General features: G+C 36.3%; 1 protein-coding gene across 1 annotated transcript; it reads right to left on the bottom strand.

The window, feature by feature from the left end:
• Positions 1 to 754: 754 nt before the first annotated feature.
• LOC145779973 (cationic amino acid transporter 4-like) lies at positions 755 to 13,530 on the bottom strand. The gene is made up of 10 exons (XM_082591666.1): positions 13,418 to 13,530; positions 12,441 to 12,617; positions 11,877 to 12,021; positions 11,161 to 11,372; positions 6,823 to 6,985; positions 6,279 to 6,576; positions 5,474 to 5,640; positions 2,049 to 2,538; positions 1,631 to 1,739; positions 755 to 1,102 (listed from the first exon to the last, which is right to left on the bottom strand). Exons 1-10 carry the CDS (start codon positions 13,485 to 13,487, stop codon positions 1,044 to 1,046), a joined length of 1,890 nt encoding a protein of 629 aa, XP_082447792.1. The 5' UTR covers positions 13,488 to 13,530; the 3' UTR covers positions 755 to 1,043.
• Positions 13,531 to 17,417: the final 3,887 nt, after the last annotated feature.

Below are 17,417 nucleotides of genomic sequence, written 5' to 3'. Positions count from 1 at the left end.
CGTAAAGCAATTGTTCGTAAGCAATTGTTCGTAAAACAATTGTTCGTAAACTGTTTTTCATAAAATGAAATCCGTAAAACAAATCTTCGTAAAGCATTTCTTCGTATACATCAAATTTTAACTGCATGCACGAAAAACTACTTTAGGAAGAATTGTTTTACGAAGAATTAATTTTACAAACAATTGTTTTACGAACAATTGCTTACGAACAATTGCTTTACGAACAATTTGTCGGACACCAATACTAACGACTCAAACGCGGACATTCTATCTTCTGCTTCTAAGCCACTGAGACGGTTATAAACAAAAACTGTATAACACCCTTTTTCGATGTTCAAAGATTCTAAAGATATTTCGATTGAAAGAAACAAAATTTTATCGTAATTGACAATTGGATCGCTCAAAGATCGGTCACTTGACTACATGCTTGAGCTAAGGGTGCAACCATAGGTAAAGAACTTGAAAGTGGGTCAAATGAGGTAAACTTCACTAAGATGATAAACCTACATAAAATGTCCGAAGAAAACTTCTCTTGTAGAAACACTGGCCACATTTTTATGCAAGGTCAGTACTTTGTTGTAAAATTTTAACGAAGACATCAAGTCCTTTCTGTCTATCTAAAGGGAATGTTTATCTCCTTACCCCGTTCACCATGCTTGTCATGTCTCAGAGCATAAACCTTGTAATAATTGCACAATTTTAAATCAAGCTTGAGTCACTTGTGTGTCACACACGATAATTTAAACGGGTGAATAAATACAATGCATCGCCACAGCATTTGTAATTTTAAGATGAAGAACGAGATAAACGTCTGTTGCGGTTGCAAAAAAATGCATTTTATAGATCAATGACTACTTGTAAAATACGATATAAAGTATTTTAGTAGAAAGAAATCATGTCTTTATAATTTTAAAAATTGTAGATTCAAAGACGTTCTTCATGTAAGTGGGACATGAAGGGTATGATTTGTTTTTAAAATCAAAAGTTTTCATTTTTGGTCTTGTGGTTCACAGTTTTTAATCAGGATGATGATGTAACCACTTCTATTCTTTTTTTCTGGACTTACTGTGTCGGTATCCATAAACCGCGTAAATCAATAAACCTGAAACAAATTAAGATTATCATTAATTTAACAACATTTTGGTCATTTCTTGTGCCATCATAGCATCGTTTTATGAGCATTGAAGCTGTTAAACTATGTGGGCTATATTTGTTTTGTAAAATACTCGACGGAAGATAAGTCACTAAAGAATCATACTAATTATTACACTTAGAAAAAGTATCCATGAAACAAAAAGCGATCAGAGTTAAATGAAGTACCAAGATATAGCTTTTGTGGCTATTCTAATTAAAAGGCATTTTGGACTAAATTGAAATTTTCGAGGAATAGAAAGAAAACAGTATCACTAAATGACTTAAGCTTATGAATACGAATATGTTAATTCTTGTCAGTAGGTATGAATGTATTGCTATATGTTAGCTGACGCATATAAGAATCAAGCATACAATTTTTGGCATCGCTGAGCAACAAGGTTAGCTTAGTCTACTGCAATAGACTACGGAGTGACAAACTACAAGATCTGTTGACAACGCAGTAGCCTACTGTGTGCAATATATGCTAGAGCCTCACCAATTATCATCCAGATTATGAACCTCATCCAAGTCAAGGGTTGCAGTTTTAAGACCAAGATAACATTAATCACTATGCTTGCAAAAGGAAGAAAAGGGACCAATGGAACCTGCAAAAATGTTTCAATGTCAACACATACTTTTTACGAAGCCTTTTTTCCTCTTTTTTCTAACCGAAGATAACCTGCTCAGTTCAAAAACAATACTCAGCAGGCATTTGGAAAACATAAAAATGAAAGAAGATAACGTCTTTTTATATGAGCAGCTACGTCGATAAAAAAAATAAAACGTGCCATCTTAATTATAACCATCCTAATGGGTTGCTTGGACTTAATTGGTTATGGTTCAATGTCGCAACCTCTCTACCCAAGTAGGCTGCTATCTTAATACACAACCACACGCTGTTAATATTTATATACCTTGTAAGTTTTCATTGTTTTATCCTGATTGAATGCTGTGACTAGAAGAAGGAATGTTGATGAAAGAATGATATTCATTGTGATGATGACGATGAACCAGGCCTTTTCTAGATTAGAGTCACCAAACAGCAACATAGCAACAGCAACGGATCCAAATAGTACTGCAGTTAGTAGAAAGTAGAAAGGAATTGTGCCTGGGGAAAATTTATTTGTCCATTCGAGCAACCACAGAAACCTGGACTGCACAATTGACTGCTTCAGCGTACCACAAGTCTCGATATTGGAACTTATCACTGTAGTTTGATACTGAGTTACTGTTGTATCAGAATCCCCCAGGTGACCGACGTTCAGAGGGGTATCCTCATCAGCTTTGGAATTCTGATTGTTTTTTTCTGATGAGTCCACACCTGAGGTGTTTGCGAGCGCGGAAAGGCGTATGCTTGAATTGGTTGTTTCTGAAGGAGTAAGGTCTTCTGTAAGACGCTCGAAGCTATAAAAAAAGCGTTTAAATTAAAACAAACTAAAATCAAGAAGTTGGATATAGTTTTTTGTTCTTGATCAACTTATTCAAATCAGACGCACTTGAAGGACGGGAGCAAAAAGTTGAATTCTTTTTCACAATTATTAACTTACTTCAAAAATAGATGTGATTCAAGCATTTTCGTGTATAGGTTTTAATTTCAAAGTGTGAACATCAAAAAATGGCTTTTTTTTCTCGAAATAAAATGCTTCCCTGCTCTCCTGGTAATTGATACGCAAGACGACGGATTAATCTTCGACCTTTTATCAAAATGGCAACAATTTCAGAAAAAAGTAGCTTAAGATTTATATACTTCTGAAGTGCCGTTTTCAATTCAATTTAATTTCTTTTAATCACATGGAGAAAATTTCATCCCGCGATAAGTCCTTTTATAATAATTTGCAAAACAATTTACTAATGCAAAGTCATTTCCTTTATCAAAAGTCTACGAAAAATCAATTTCAGGACATGAAACCTAAATCTCTGTCATATTAACGTTCTTTTGCAGAAGAAATCCAAATTCGCATTGGATTAACATCAAGAAACGTTCAAGAGATGTATAAAAATCTTTCTACTGCTGGCGTTCAGACGAAGTACTTTATCGATAAAACAAAATGAACCGTTCAAATATTTTGTGATTGCTCAATTGCAATTACTTGTCCATTTTGCTTCAAGGATAATTTACATTTCTAAAAGCCTCAATGGCAAATTTTGCTATAAATACAAAAATAAAAATATGATTCTTCTTGTTACTTGTCTACTTTTGGCGTATTACTTGAATTATATTTCAAGAACATACACACGAAGCATAATAGACTATATTGGAATGTAATGGCATCAAGAAAATGTGTACAAGGCTACTTTGATCACAACAGTTTTATTGACGTAAACACACTTTTAGAACATTGCATTTGTACCAATGCTTACTACTCGTGTAAAGGTAAAGGTGAGTCCCATAGCCTACTTGATCCAAGCATCGGGGAGGGGAGGGGTGAGAAGATAAAGTTGTCATTGTATTAAGCCTTCGGAACTAAGCCTTTAGCTTTGTGAAGAAGGCTATAAAATTTCTACTTTCAATCTCAAACATTCCTTAAAGGAAGAATACTCCTTTAAAATCAGAACATTGCAGATAAAGGATCTTTCAAAGGATTACACACTCCTTCAACCAATGTCTGGGGTCAACTGTATGTCTTGTTTCTTTAATAAAACTAGCTGTAAAATCAGGGGCGCCGGAAGCGGGGGGGGGCAGGGGGGGCTGATTTTAAAGAAGTTCGCCACTCATCTAGAATTCTTTTTAGCAACGAAAAGCAACGTTCGACATGTGTTGACGATGACGGCAAGGTAATAAAATAAGTATTTCAATGATGTGAAGGACATTACTAAAAGAAGCATAATTTTTGCAAAATAGGATGATAAAATGTTTTCCCCTCGGATGTCAACTAACCTAGTTCTCCTTTTTAACAACGATTCAATGTCCGACAACATCGATTCGAAATAAAAACGACAATATTGCCAGCCGATGTAAATTAGCACTTTCGATTAAGACTTTATTCAAATATACATCGGGAATTACAAACAAGACTTACAGCGCTGTTGATCGGCTGATTGCAGATGGATATATTCCATCAATAACAAATATTCCCGCACAATGCAACAGTGGCGATTATGACGCGCTGATCTAATTTTGCGTCACTCTTTGACACTACATATTTTCGACAGTTAATCCACGATCAGTCTATTGCGAAATTAAACAATTGGCTAGAAGAGACTGGCGGCTAAACTTGGCCGATTAAGTAGGTAGCACCGGCGGTCATTCAAGCACTACTTAGCGGCCATGGCCGCAGGCTGCTTTAAGGCTTGACAGTAGGTTACATCATTATAACATAGGCTTGCCATTTTTTAGAAATGCAAATCCGGGACGCATATAAAACTGCAAATAATCTTAATGTAGGCCTAATACAAAACAATTTAATGCAACTATAATTATTTAATATGGGAAAATTACCAATATATTTAAGCCTATTTCTCCAACGAAAGCAAGGGAACTTAACAATATTTATGAGCACATGAATCAGGCCTAATAATATTTTTCTGTGCTAAGTACCTTTTTCGAAAGTAGGCTACAGTGTTAGATTTTATGTTTTCATAAAATTCACTACATGTCAAATCAACATTAATTTTGCAAGTGAGGAGAGCTCTGACATTCTGTTCTAGCATTTGGCCTCTGTCATCAGACCACATATTGTTCATAATTGAAAAAATTTGTTCAACTGGTGCTGATGTCCCAGGCAAACAAAACACAAACTCGACAAGGTTTTGAAAGTTTGGAATGGTTATGTTTTTGTTAAAAGTTTACTTTTGTTCAAGAGATGTCGTTGCATTTTGCCATGATTCTTTCCTCTCACTCTTAGACATCTATTTCTTTACCAAAACGTGCTCATCGAAAAAGAAGTCGATGTTGATCATTTGCTTCTGAAACATTTTGTTGATATTTTCCGCAGACCCACTTGAGAAAGAATTGTGATGACTAGCTAAAGAAATTTTTTTTGCAATCTCAAATTGAAAACTCCGGAACAAATTGGTTAACCGGGCGAGACAACGGGACAAGGTCTTAAAATCGGGACTGTCCCGGCTAAACCGGAACGTATGGCAAGCCTATTATAACATAGCATGATGCCCTTCTTTGCATACCGGACACTTGTATGCTATCATTACTCAACACATAGTGAGCTGATAGATTAGCATTATCGCTATATCTTATTTTAAAACTTGAAAAAAAATTGGCCTTTTAGTAAACAAAAGTGCCCTTTTTTCGTAATCTTGCCCCCCCAGTCAAAAATCGGCGCCCCTGTGTAAAATCACCATCATCATCAACAATTTGTCACCTGCTATTTGAGAGACTTACTTTGACAAGCTATTGGGCTCATATCTCAGTTTGACCACACAGATGGCAACAAAAGTACAAGCCAAGAGTTGGCCTATGGATATGAACTCCACCAATGTTTGAAGACTGAAGATGATGGATAGAACAACGCATAGTATTCCACTGATGATGGTGGCAACAACAGGGACCTGTAGCAACAACAAATGACGCTAAAAGCTCTTCTGATTTCAAAAGTAAGTAGATTAACGTTCAGCAAGTAATGTAATTAAGATCAGAATAAATTTATTCCACTATGACTATAGTATACAGGTATAGTAAATGAATAGCACTTTTTTTATTTTTGCTGTTCACATATTCAAGACGAAAACGAACACACCAGCTACAATAAACGATACATCCGTAAGGTAGCCTACGTCAATTTTTTTTTTGAAATTAGGATATTGCCATGAATAGCTTAAATTTTGAAACGCGCTTGAATATATGTTTGCGTGGTGAAGAGCATGACTTTACCGAGGGTGGTCTCAAAACCTAATTAGGTGACATTTGTGACAACTGTGGAGAGATAAATTACGCTCGTACTGACGCCTTTGGCATAATAAGCTACAAGAAAATTACGTTGTCAATAGCGCAATATTTTTAAATCCTTTCATACATAGTAAGAACAAATCATATCACAATGAATACGTTTGAAGGCTTGTGTGTGAACATAAGCAAGTGAGAACTTCTGACTCATGTTATAACTACTGAGACAGAAAAAGAAGCTTGTCAACGAAAAAGGACATGTCATTAGGTTATTAGATTCAAAGTGTCATTGCAGGCCACTTACTCCAGTGTGGTCGTTGACCTTTTCGAATATTGGCAGAAGCAGGCCGTCTCTCGCCATGGCAAAAAGATATCGTGGTACAACAATTAAGGCTGAAAGCATAGCTGCAGTCATTGCTGCCAACGCACCAACAGAAACAACGTATTTTGCCCAATTCCAACCGACAGACTGATACGCAGACGGAAAAGGAGAGGAAACAGCGATCTCTTGCCAGGGGACCATCAAGGTTAAAGCTGCCGAAGCTCCCACATAAGCTATGACTACTACTGCCAGAGAAATGAATAAGGAAAGCGGAACATCTCTGCAATAAATCGATAATAATTGTGTAAATATATCGCGTCAATATTTTATCGCGCGCACTTGTCAAGAATATTCTCTTGTTTATGAGCATTTCACGTCGAGTTATGAATACCGCAGTAATCAATATAGCATAGGTTGCCCAATCACTCTTAACAAGCAAGGAGTCCAAAATAAGCCTAAAAACTGTTTTTTCGGTCACATAACCGAACTTTTTTACTTAAACTCAAATAGAATCAGTTGTCAGGACCTTTTAGGATTGATAGACTCTTCTGTTGCAGATGCCACCACCTCGTATCCGACATAGGAAAATATCAAGGTTGCTGCCCCACTTATTGTTCCTGACCATCCGTGTGGAAAAAATGTGTCACTTCCCGACCAGTTTTGCTCATTTCCAAGATAAAGTCCAGTTGCTTGGTTAAGTAACATAAAATGAAGAGGTTATAAGTTGTTAAAAGGAACAACTTATTTTAAAAATGTAAGAGCTTGTTTTATAATGTAGCCTTAACTTACATGGAGTAGCCTATAGCCTATAATTCTGTATTTATTTTCCTAGCTGTTTTGTCTGTTCGATTTAATTGCATAATTCATTTCTGGACCATACAGTATATCACACCGACTATTTTTCAACAAGTTTGGAAGACTGATACACTGAGTGGGTGTCACACTACAGTAACCTCTACTTTGAGTACGGTACAAGGTAAGCGATCAAGTGTAGTGCTGTTTGCTCAACAACACAATGTGATCTTTAGAAATTCTTATTCGAAAACATTTTGTAAAAATAACTGAATGACACACGACTTTTTAATGCTTCACTGAGGTTTTTGCACATCATAATAATGCATGCACTGCGTTATGATATCTCATAAATTTAGTGTGTGATGTTAAAATCAATTTCTTTTAATAGCTGACAGCAGTCCGCAAGCAGTTTTAACTCACACTGACAACAGACAGCTTGTAATATTGATATAATTGCCAACACACTGTCTACAAGCAAAAAACTTGTGTATAAGCGTAACACACTCACAGAAATGAAGTCAGCTAAATTAACATTTCAAGAATAGGCTACTTAAAACGCTGTTGCGGGTGATAACTTAGCCGAATGACTTAAACGGGTAGATAAAAAGATTTAAGAAGTGATTTAAATTTTAAAAGGGTAGACTCTCTAGATCAAGGATTAATAGTATAATTATCTATCAATCCCTGCTCTGTATAAAAAGAAAACATTTAATATTTTTTTCTGTTTTCAGAAAGTATGTGTTGACTGCATTAGTTGAGCTTTATATTTATTTGTTCAGCCCATCTTTTTCAACTAAATAATCTTTTTTTTTATTTGCTGATATCAATAAAATCAATCGAGTGGAATAATTGAATGCTGCACAGTTTATCTAAATTTTAAAGAGATTGTTTGGCAGAACGGCCAGTAGGCCACTAGCTTGATTGATCATGACGGTTGAAGTCCATGTCAGAGGTTTGATTGTGGTAACTGCGAGATAGTCGACACACGTTTATCTTACACGTGTGTTATTGAGAACAAATACGAAAAGAAATTGTTGAAACATTTGCCTTTTACAGCACAGTGAATTATTTATTGATGCAACAAAAAAAACGTCTGTAACTCTCAGCAGTCTGCGAACAGTTTTAAATCACACACTGACTATAGAGTACAGACAACTTGTACTGCTGGTAATATTACACCACAACATATTGGAGCTTATTGTATAAACAAGCACAAATTTTGTGTATAAGCGTAACACACCCACAGAAATGAAGTTAACATTAATTAGTGTAAATGAACGTTTTTAAAAAATGTGAGCAAACGTAATGGCGGAAATCAACAAATAACCCACATAGCCACTTTATTTGGTCCAAATCTTTACCAAATCAGGTATGGATCTGATCATATCTCTACCAGATTTGGAAATTGACTTTTAAATAGAAAAAAATCATTAACATTGCATCCCACATAAAATGCTTTACTGTACTTTGTGTGACACCACTAAACCTATAATTGACTTTAAAAAGCTCATTATTTATGAATCATCTTTTGTTTGATAACACCACAAAATTTTGTTTTATTAACTATCATGACATACCAGCACTAATATCAACATTTTTGAGCAATTATAGCAAGTAGATTTTTGTTCAGCTGAGCTATTAAGTTTTGGGGTGCTTGTTTGAACTTTGCACTGTATTATATTTTTGTAACTATGTAAGTCTACGCATTTACAATAGATCATTTTGTATTACACTGCGTCACAAAAAAATATGGCATGTCGGTAACTGAGATACCAATATCCATTCCAGACGTAGTTTTGGGCGCTGATTCCGAATCTGAACTCGGTTTTGCTCTATCACGTCAGGTTTTGAGTTATTCACAATTTATTATTTTTAAATTTTTGAAAATTGGGTCAATTTTGTTATAATGTCTCTTTTTTACCGCAGTCAAAAAAGTCTTTTTAAAATTCATGAAAGAGTCTGGAAATTTCTTTTAATCACTGCCAATCAAAAATTCAATTCAACATGAAAACTAATATGCCGTAATAAGGAGCCTAACTTTACGAATATTTGCATCAATTGCCAGCTATTTTTAAGCTTGTTGTTAATTGATATGCAGCATATACGAACAAAGTAAATGCAATCGCAAACACTTAACAAATATCACAATTAACAAACTTTTGTTAGCTTGAAAAGTCGTCTTTTAGCATAAAGGCTACGTTATAAGACCAAGATATCAGTCATTTTTTGCAGAAAAAAGGTTCTCATTGAACATTTTAGAAATGCTGTGGGCATCTTCTCTTTCTGCGATGGTCTTCATTATGGTGTCTCTTTGAAGAGACCAACAAAAGTCAGCCATCATGGCAGGACTGACATTCCCCTGGTATCTTTCTTCTATGATTTTAATGTTTTGATGAAACCTCTTTCCATGTTCATCACTGACATCAGCATTGTTGGGTGGAAAAAATCTAGGTGACTATGCAAAAAATGCATTTTCAGCGACATCTGAGCCCCCATCGCTTCATATGACTTTAGCATTTGGTTGACAATTTCTTTGTAATTCGTTGCTTTGTGCTTACCAAGAAAATTTTCAACAACCAAAAAGAAACCGTTCCAGGCCGCAAGTTCTTGTGGAGTCAATTTGCTTTTAAAAATTTCATCTTTCAACAATTTTCTTATTTCTTGTCCAACAAAGATTCCTTGCTTCAGCTTTGTAAGAAAATATCTCGCAAATATCTTTAAATCCATCGCTTTGTTTATCCATGGCTTTCACAAAATTTTTGAACAAACCAAGCTTTATGTGGAGTGGAGGAAGGAAAATTTTGTTCGCATCAACTAATGGCTGATGTTGCACGTTGAAGTTGCCTGGGTTGAAATTTGCACGGGTGGGCCATTTTTCTGTACGGTACTATAATGCTGTTCATCTGCCCGGCTCCACAAACAAAGGAAACACATGTACTTAGTGTCACCCAGCTGCAAACCAAGTAAGAGTCCAACAACTTTTAGGTCACCACATATATGCCATTTATGGTTTTCATAACTGATGCATGTTAGCAAATTCTTCATTGCTTCATATGTTTCTTTGGTCTTGGTGCTGTAGGCCACTGGAACTGACGGTTTTTCATTTCCATTGTGTAGTAGAACAGTTTTTAAACTAGTTTTATTGGAATCTATAAAAAGTCTTCATTCACTGGCTTCATATCTTTTATCCATGAAATGCATAAGGCTATTGATATCCGAACAGTAGCAAATGTCTTCTTCAAGACAAAAATAAGGAGCCAAGTCTGCATGCCTTTTTCGAAAAGATGTGATGCTGACGCCTTTTTGCAATAAATTCCATTGCTTCAGTCGTGACCCAAGTAACTCAGATTTTTCTTTTGACAAATTTAAATCTCTAACCAATTCTTGCAAATCTCCTTGTGATAAAATGTGTGGGAATTGGAAAGTTTTTTCAGTTGTAGCTTCTTTAAATTCAGACGCACTACTTGTTTATAACTGATGCTAATGAGGTAATTTGATCAAATATATACCGTAATAAATGTTTTTTGTTTGTTGTATCTTCGATCGATGTTTTTCGTCATGTTTTTTTAATCAATAAAAGCAACTTTGCAGGCAATAAAGCAATTGAGAGGCACATTAGCAATTACCAATATAATCAACTATAAGCCAATTTGAAGAAAATAAAAATTGTGAATAACTCAAAAACCTAACGTGATAGAGCAAAACCGATTTCAGATTCGGAATCAGCGCCCAAAACTACGTCTAGAATGGATATTGGTATCTCAGTTACCGACATGCCATATTTTTTTGTGACGCAGTGTTATTTGTAAACAAAAATAATGGATATTATTTAAATATAATTTACAATCCATTTTTTAAAATTCATTAGATTATTATATCAACCACGAGCTACTTACTTTATGTGAGATATGATAGGCTATCTGGACTTAATAGTAATTTTAACTTAAAAAGTTATAAATCTGCCATCTAGAAGTTAGTTAGATTGACAGTTGAACTAACGCCCTAGAACTTATAAAAGTTGCGGCGATTACGCATGGTCTATACTCTATAACTTCAATCTACAACATACCAATAATAAAGCTGATGACAGAAAGATTGAGAACTGCAAAAAATACGTTAACTCTGGATGACAACTTCACTCCAAGCCCAACCACAACAAGGACAACCACAAGAAAAGCTCCAGCTAAAAAATCCGGGTAATCACCGAGCAGTACGCCAGACATTGGAGCATGTGACGTCATATAGGTTCTGATGGGGCTTCCAAACATTCCATCCACATATCTAAAGTTGTAAAATTGAAACAAAAATCATGAAATGAGAGAAATCTTAAGTTACAACGCAAGTTTACTGAATTCATATTGGAATTTGCTCGCTTAGGTAGGAATCGCAGCAACAACTCTCCACTACGGACAAAAACTCTCATAACTCATAAGCTTTTTTGCTCTGCAGACAGCAGTTTGTTTGTTCCAGCACACAGTTGTTACATAAGCTACACTATATCGCAATCTGCTTTTCAACGATTCAAAAGTATCCAATATGGTAAAAATTGTGAAACTGCAGAAAAACTTTTCAAAGGAAATTAAGGTTTTCAAACACAAAATTGTTTTGTGGTAACTTTCCGGGTTACTGCAAAGAAGACAGTATGTATAGTTGTTTTATTTATTTCGCTGTTTGTTGTTTTCGTATTATTTTCACTGTTTTCATTTATGTACTGTTGTTTTATTTCAAAAACTGGTTCACGGCATCAACATGATTTTCTCCTGAATGTAAAACAACCTCAGTTACCCGCTCCATCCCTTTGCAATGGAAGCAGCAAGGACAGAGTGCTCAAGAAACACATTCCACCCAACCACAAAAGCCCAAATTTCCCCCACACTTAGATAAGTAAACTGGTACGCGGAGCCAGTAATGGGAATTCTTGCAGCAAATTCTAAATAAAGCAAAATGATTAGACTGGTCAGAAGCATGGTGCTTGTCGTTAGTAACAACAAAATACTATTTAAGTTTGTTCGCACATCCGATAAACTAAAGTTTGTTACTGTGGCTGAATACGATCCTAGAAATGAAGGTTTGTTTGTGATTTGACAGAATAAAGTTCAGGTTGAACATGCACCAACAGCGGACCTTTAAAATCTCCAATTAAGTTGACGGTTTGATTAGTTAATAAAGAACCAGTTCACGTGAAGTCCATCAGAGGATCATTAATTAAGGATTTTAATCAGGAAATTACTGTTGGTACATAAACAAAGTAATCCTTGGATTAAGCCGCTCAATCAGCGAGTTTGCTAAATCGGTAAACAATCCATGGTTGGTGAACCCCTGAAAAAGGCGATAAAACAGCACCAATACCTGCATAACAGACAGATGATAAAACGGATGTCAGTGCAGCTAGAAGATAACTCAAGACCACTGAAGGGCCAGCTTGGTTGTGCGCTACAGTTCCAGTGAAGACATAGAGACCCGACCCAATCATTGAACCAATCGCCAGAAACGTCAAATCAGACAAGTGAAGGACTTTTCTCAGATCTGTAACAGAATTTTACTATGTTGATCAAGCTGCCTACAGTTGAATTATTTTAGCAGTAGGCTATGTTTGAAACAAGAAAATATGTGTTACATATTTTAAATATCCATTTGAACACACATTATATATCTACTGGAATATAAACATTGCTGTTATCAGCATAGCCCAGAACAGCGCAGCCCAGCGCAGCCCAGCGCAGCTTTATTGTCGTAAATTGTCAAAAAAGCCAAATGTTAGAAGCAAAATGGTTGGAACGCCTTCTCAATCTAATCAAAAAATAAAGAACCAAAAATGTAGATACTAAACTCAACTTCAGCATGCTGAACTTAAGTTTAGTATCGACATTTTAGGCTCTTTGTTTTATTTTTTGTTAGATAAAGCCAAATCTTCATTGCTGTTTTCGACCTCACGTTTTTGATTTGTGATGTAGTCATATAGATTTCAGCAAACAATCCATTTGCCTGTTTTTGATAACTGGGTAATTGGCTTAAAGAATTGGGGGCCTCAGATTATAAAAATGCCTACAAAGAATTCATGTTTAGGCTACAAACAATGAAATGTAAAAGCAATTTCATGTCAATGCACTTAGGGTGTGAAAAGTTATTTGACTTGTATAAATCAACTCCTTATCATCACAAAAACGCATCATATCAACGTCAAACTTCTTTACAATTAGGCTAGTTTCTATAACATTCTTGGTCTCAATCTCAGTTGCGCTCATATCTTTCTAGCAACAGTTGCAAATGGCCACAAATATTTGACCATTCGTTGTCACATATTTTTAAACGCATATCACACTCACCGTTTCGCAAAAGATCTTCTGAAAAACATTTTTTGCGGACTAAGTTACTCGCAATATTTCTGCAGTCCATGCTGTCTGATAGGTCTGATAAGCTGCTCCAAGCAACTATAGTGCAAATTAGGCTCACGGAATGAAGAAACAATTGCACTGAACGCAATTACGAAGATTCATCAATAATTTAGCTGATGTTCTTGCCTCAGCTTCCCAGTGCCACTGTCGCCTTTTATTGAAACGTGCTTTCAGTTTTACTGCAAAGCGACTTCTTTCAACGTTGATTAAATAAAAAGCAACGTTGTTGTTCGCAACAAAGGATCATAAAACATTGTTAAGGTTCCCAATGACCAGCTCTCGTCTTTTTCCTAACTTTCCAAACCAGCAAAAATGATCAATCCTTTTGCAATATTGACGTAGCTTGTCCGTTTGCAAACGTGATGAGCAAAATGCAATACTTAGCGCAGAAGCAAAGCAATTAGAAAATGAATTGTTACGATTTAAAAAATAAAGAGCTTTCCTAAAATTTGACAATCCACTTGTCTTCACAGAAACATCCATGGCCACCTAAAACTACGGCCTGATTTGTCACATTTTGCAGAAATTTCCAGGTTTTTCAAAATTTGAGCGAACGTTTAAATAAATTTTTCTAAAAATTATATTCTTACGCTTTCTTTATTCTTTTCCCCAGATGACACAATAGGTTTTAACATTCTCACATGTTAAAAAACAAAAAAAATTTGATTTCGAAGATTTTAGTCAGACTGTTAATTTTCAATAACAGTCTGATTTTGCGTTTTTCAATTTACTTTTTCTCATTTGCTGCTGCTTGCCCAAGGCAACAAAAAAGTTTTATGTCATTAGGAAACCACAAAAAGTAAAAACATCTCAAAAAATGTCACTCAAGCACTAGCAGTAGCTGTAATCAAAATCTGCAAAATGTGACAAATCAGGCCGCATCTCCAGGTGGCCATGAAACATCTTTCTTAATTACCATATATCGATCAAGGTCCATTTTCGTTTACGAAAAAACACCATAGGGAGTACAGAATTACAGCGGTGAAGTAGCGGATTAGCATTACTTGCCTATTCTGTAGTTTTTATTACAATTACTTAGTATTTTGAATTGTGTCATTGCGATTACCTATTATTTGCTACTTCTGCGATTACGATTACAATTCGCTACAATTTCAAATTGCATGCTTATTAGCCTATGTAAGCAGCATAGGCTACAATTTAACTAACTTAAAATTTCATTATTCAAAATTGTTTATATTTACATCTTTTACTAATCAAATAAAGTTCGCATTCTCCTTAAAGCCAACTAGAAATACAAAAAATGTTGAAAACTAAGCATACAAAAAGTTGGCTTTCGGTGCAAGTGTTTTCCATCCACGTTGTTCTCGTTCGATCGACAACAAGAACAGTTATCACATCGTTGGCAAGTCTAACCAGCTCAGTGGTTGAGTGGCTATCGCCTTCAAATCTTTGTTCTCGGACTGACAAAGCCTTAATAGCTTGTTCCTGGTAGTTTCGAATACTTGTAGAGGCTTTTGACACAGGGCAGGATACCGAGATTGACAGAGTGAATTTTTCGATTGTAGAAGTGTTGTAGCCGGAGAATTATTCCATTCATTAGATGCCGCTGAGTGGAGAGCAGTCCTTAACGTGCGTTGCTCAAGCGCACACCCCGAGAGTCGAACCAGCACCGCTTTATCTTGAAGTCACGCGCTAACCAACTAAGCTATCGGGGTAAACATGGTTGGTTGGTATTAAATCTTTATTCTCGGACTGACAAAGCCTCTGATTGGTTATTCCAGGTAGTTTTGCATACTTGTAGAGGCTCTTGACACAGGGCAGGTTAAGTAAAGTTTGGCAAAGTAAAGCTTTCCGATTGTTGTTGAAGTGTTGTTACTAGAGAATTATTTCATCCACTAGATGCCGCTGAATGGAGAGCAGTCCTTGAAATACGTTGCTCAAGCGCACACCCCAGGAACCGAACCAGCGCCGCTTCATCTTGAGTCGGGCGCTTAACCACTGAGCCATACTCAACCGCCATCTCAGCTTGAAGCAGATTGCGCATCAACAAGGATTATCTGTTTCCATGAATCACGGTTTTTAGTTAGCTTGCACATTGTCGTCAAATTGAGTTCGATCTATGCCTGGATGTTGTCATTGCCATCGTCTTGGCGGTCTGCTTCTTTTTCTCTTTCTGTTAACTTTACCTTTCATGTAGATTTTGCTGACTCCATGTTTTGATCTTTTAGCATGTCCGAAAATTTTTAGAGTTTTTGATTTTATTTTTGCTGTAATTGGGTGTAGCTTCGTTATCGTCAGCAGTAGGTCTTGGTTAGTTGGTTGGTTGGTTTTGAATCTTTATCCTCGGACTGACAAAGCCTTGATAGGTTATTCCTGGTAGTTTCGCATACTTGTAGTGTAGAGGCTCTTAACGCAGGGCTGGTTACCGAGATTGGCAGAGTGAAGTTTTTCCGATTGTTGAAGTATTGTTGCCGGGAAATTATTCCATTCGCTAGGTGCAGCTGAATGGAGAGCAGTCCTTAGAATGCGTTGCTCAAGCGCACACCCCGAGAGTCGAAGCTGATGGAAAATCAAAAAATAACACCAGTGTCCAGTACCGTAGCTAAAAGATATTAGCTGCTGTGGAGTGACAATAAATAAATCTTAACTTTATCATTAGCAAGTCTCACCCAGAAATTGTTCCCGGTTTGCTTCTATTTTGGGTCGAAAATAAACTATTTGCATAAAATTTATTGGCTATTCGATACCTTTTGCATAACGAGATACTATGGCAATGGCTCATAGCAATCTATAGGTCGCCATGGCATGACTGTGCTTATGGTTACACAATGTGATGTAAATGTAATGTAACATCGGGCTGTGGAGTCGGGCAAAAATATACGACTCCGAAACCTCGATATATAACTGGTCGACTCCGACTTCAATGTTGCCAGATTTTTTTTAAAGTTTTTGTCCGTTTTCATTTTTTAAAATTTGATTTCACTTGGGCTGTCATCGAAATTGAAACGGCGACTTTCGAAATCGAAATTGAAACGGAAATTGAAGATATATTGTAAATTATTCTTGATTATGAAGTTGTTCGACATATTTTTTTCCAAATCATTGCGCGTTTTTAGCAGTGATGTCTCAGAGTTTTAGACTGCAAAGTCATCTAATTCTCGTTCTTGAAGAAGGGATTTGAAACAGTGAGGTAAGCTACTCCAATGCGTCATCTGCAACTTCTACATTTTGTTTAACCAATAGCCCATGTAATCATCACTATGCAAGTTTTCTTTGCGTGTTAACAACTTCTGTTTGTTTGTTGAGCAATTTGAGCTCAGCGTCTTGAAGCGCAATCAACTGCCGGGTTTTTGAAGGAGTCCTCCTTGTTGTCCGAACGCAATTCGTTCAACCCGTGGAGTATCCCCCGACACCAAGAGCAGAGTGCATAGCGGTTGCAAACTACCTCGGGAAATACGTTAGTAGCCTTAATCTACTCTTCTGCTGAGTGCCACGCAGGAATGAAGGCTTAGTACTATGTTTGAACGGTCTTTGGTATGACGCGATGGAGAATCAAATTCACATCCACCGGCGCAGAGGCGAGCATTTAAACCACTTGGGCTTTGTGCCGGTTAAAAATAACTTCCGTGAGAAGTCTGCTGAGATATTTGTAATGGTTTAGTAAGCTTAACTTCCGAGGCAAGTGCTTCGGCTGTTTCTATCCCAGCAATAAAATTAATTTGTTTTTCACAACCCAATCTTTGTTGTCAAGCAGGTTAACACTAGGCGCTGTACAATAAGTTTTCTTTGATTGCAGTCGTTGCCGCGGTCATAATTACTTGCAGCTGTTGCACTTGTTTAGCAATTTGGATTGAGTCAATTGAGCCATGTCTTGCAATAGGATGCCGACTTTGTCTTTCTCTATAATGCTTGTCAGTTGGGATAAGATTGAGGGTAGGATTATTTTAGCAAATAGCAGATATTCATTAGT

This window comes from Aplidium turbinatum, chromosome 11 (assembly GCF_918807975.1).
Source record: "Aplidium turbinatum chromosome 11, kaAplTurb1.1, whole genome shotgun sequence".
Taxonomy (NCBI): domain Eukaryota; kingdom Metazoa; phylum Chordata; class Ascidiacea; order Aplousobranchia; family Polyclinidae; genus Aplidium; species Aplidium turbinatum.
The sequence above is the reverse complement of the archived record's forward strand: the minus strand, read 5'-3'. Positions and strand labels throughout refer to the sequence as shown.

Coding starts and splice junctions, on each gene's coding strand:
- LOC145779973 (XM_082591666.1), bottom strand. CDS start 13,487: ATGGACTGCAGAAATATTGCGAGTAACTTAGTCCGCAAAAAATGTTTT. Junction 12,618..13,417: donor AGAAGATCTTTTGCGAAACG/GTGAGTGTGATA, acceptor ATTCTGTTACAG/ATCTGAGAAAAGTCCTTCAC. Junction 6,577..6,822: donor GAGTCTATCAATCCTAAAAG/GTCCTGACAACT, acceptor GATTTATTGCAG/AGATGTTCCGCTTTCCTTAT.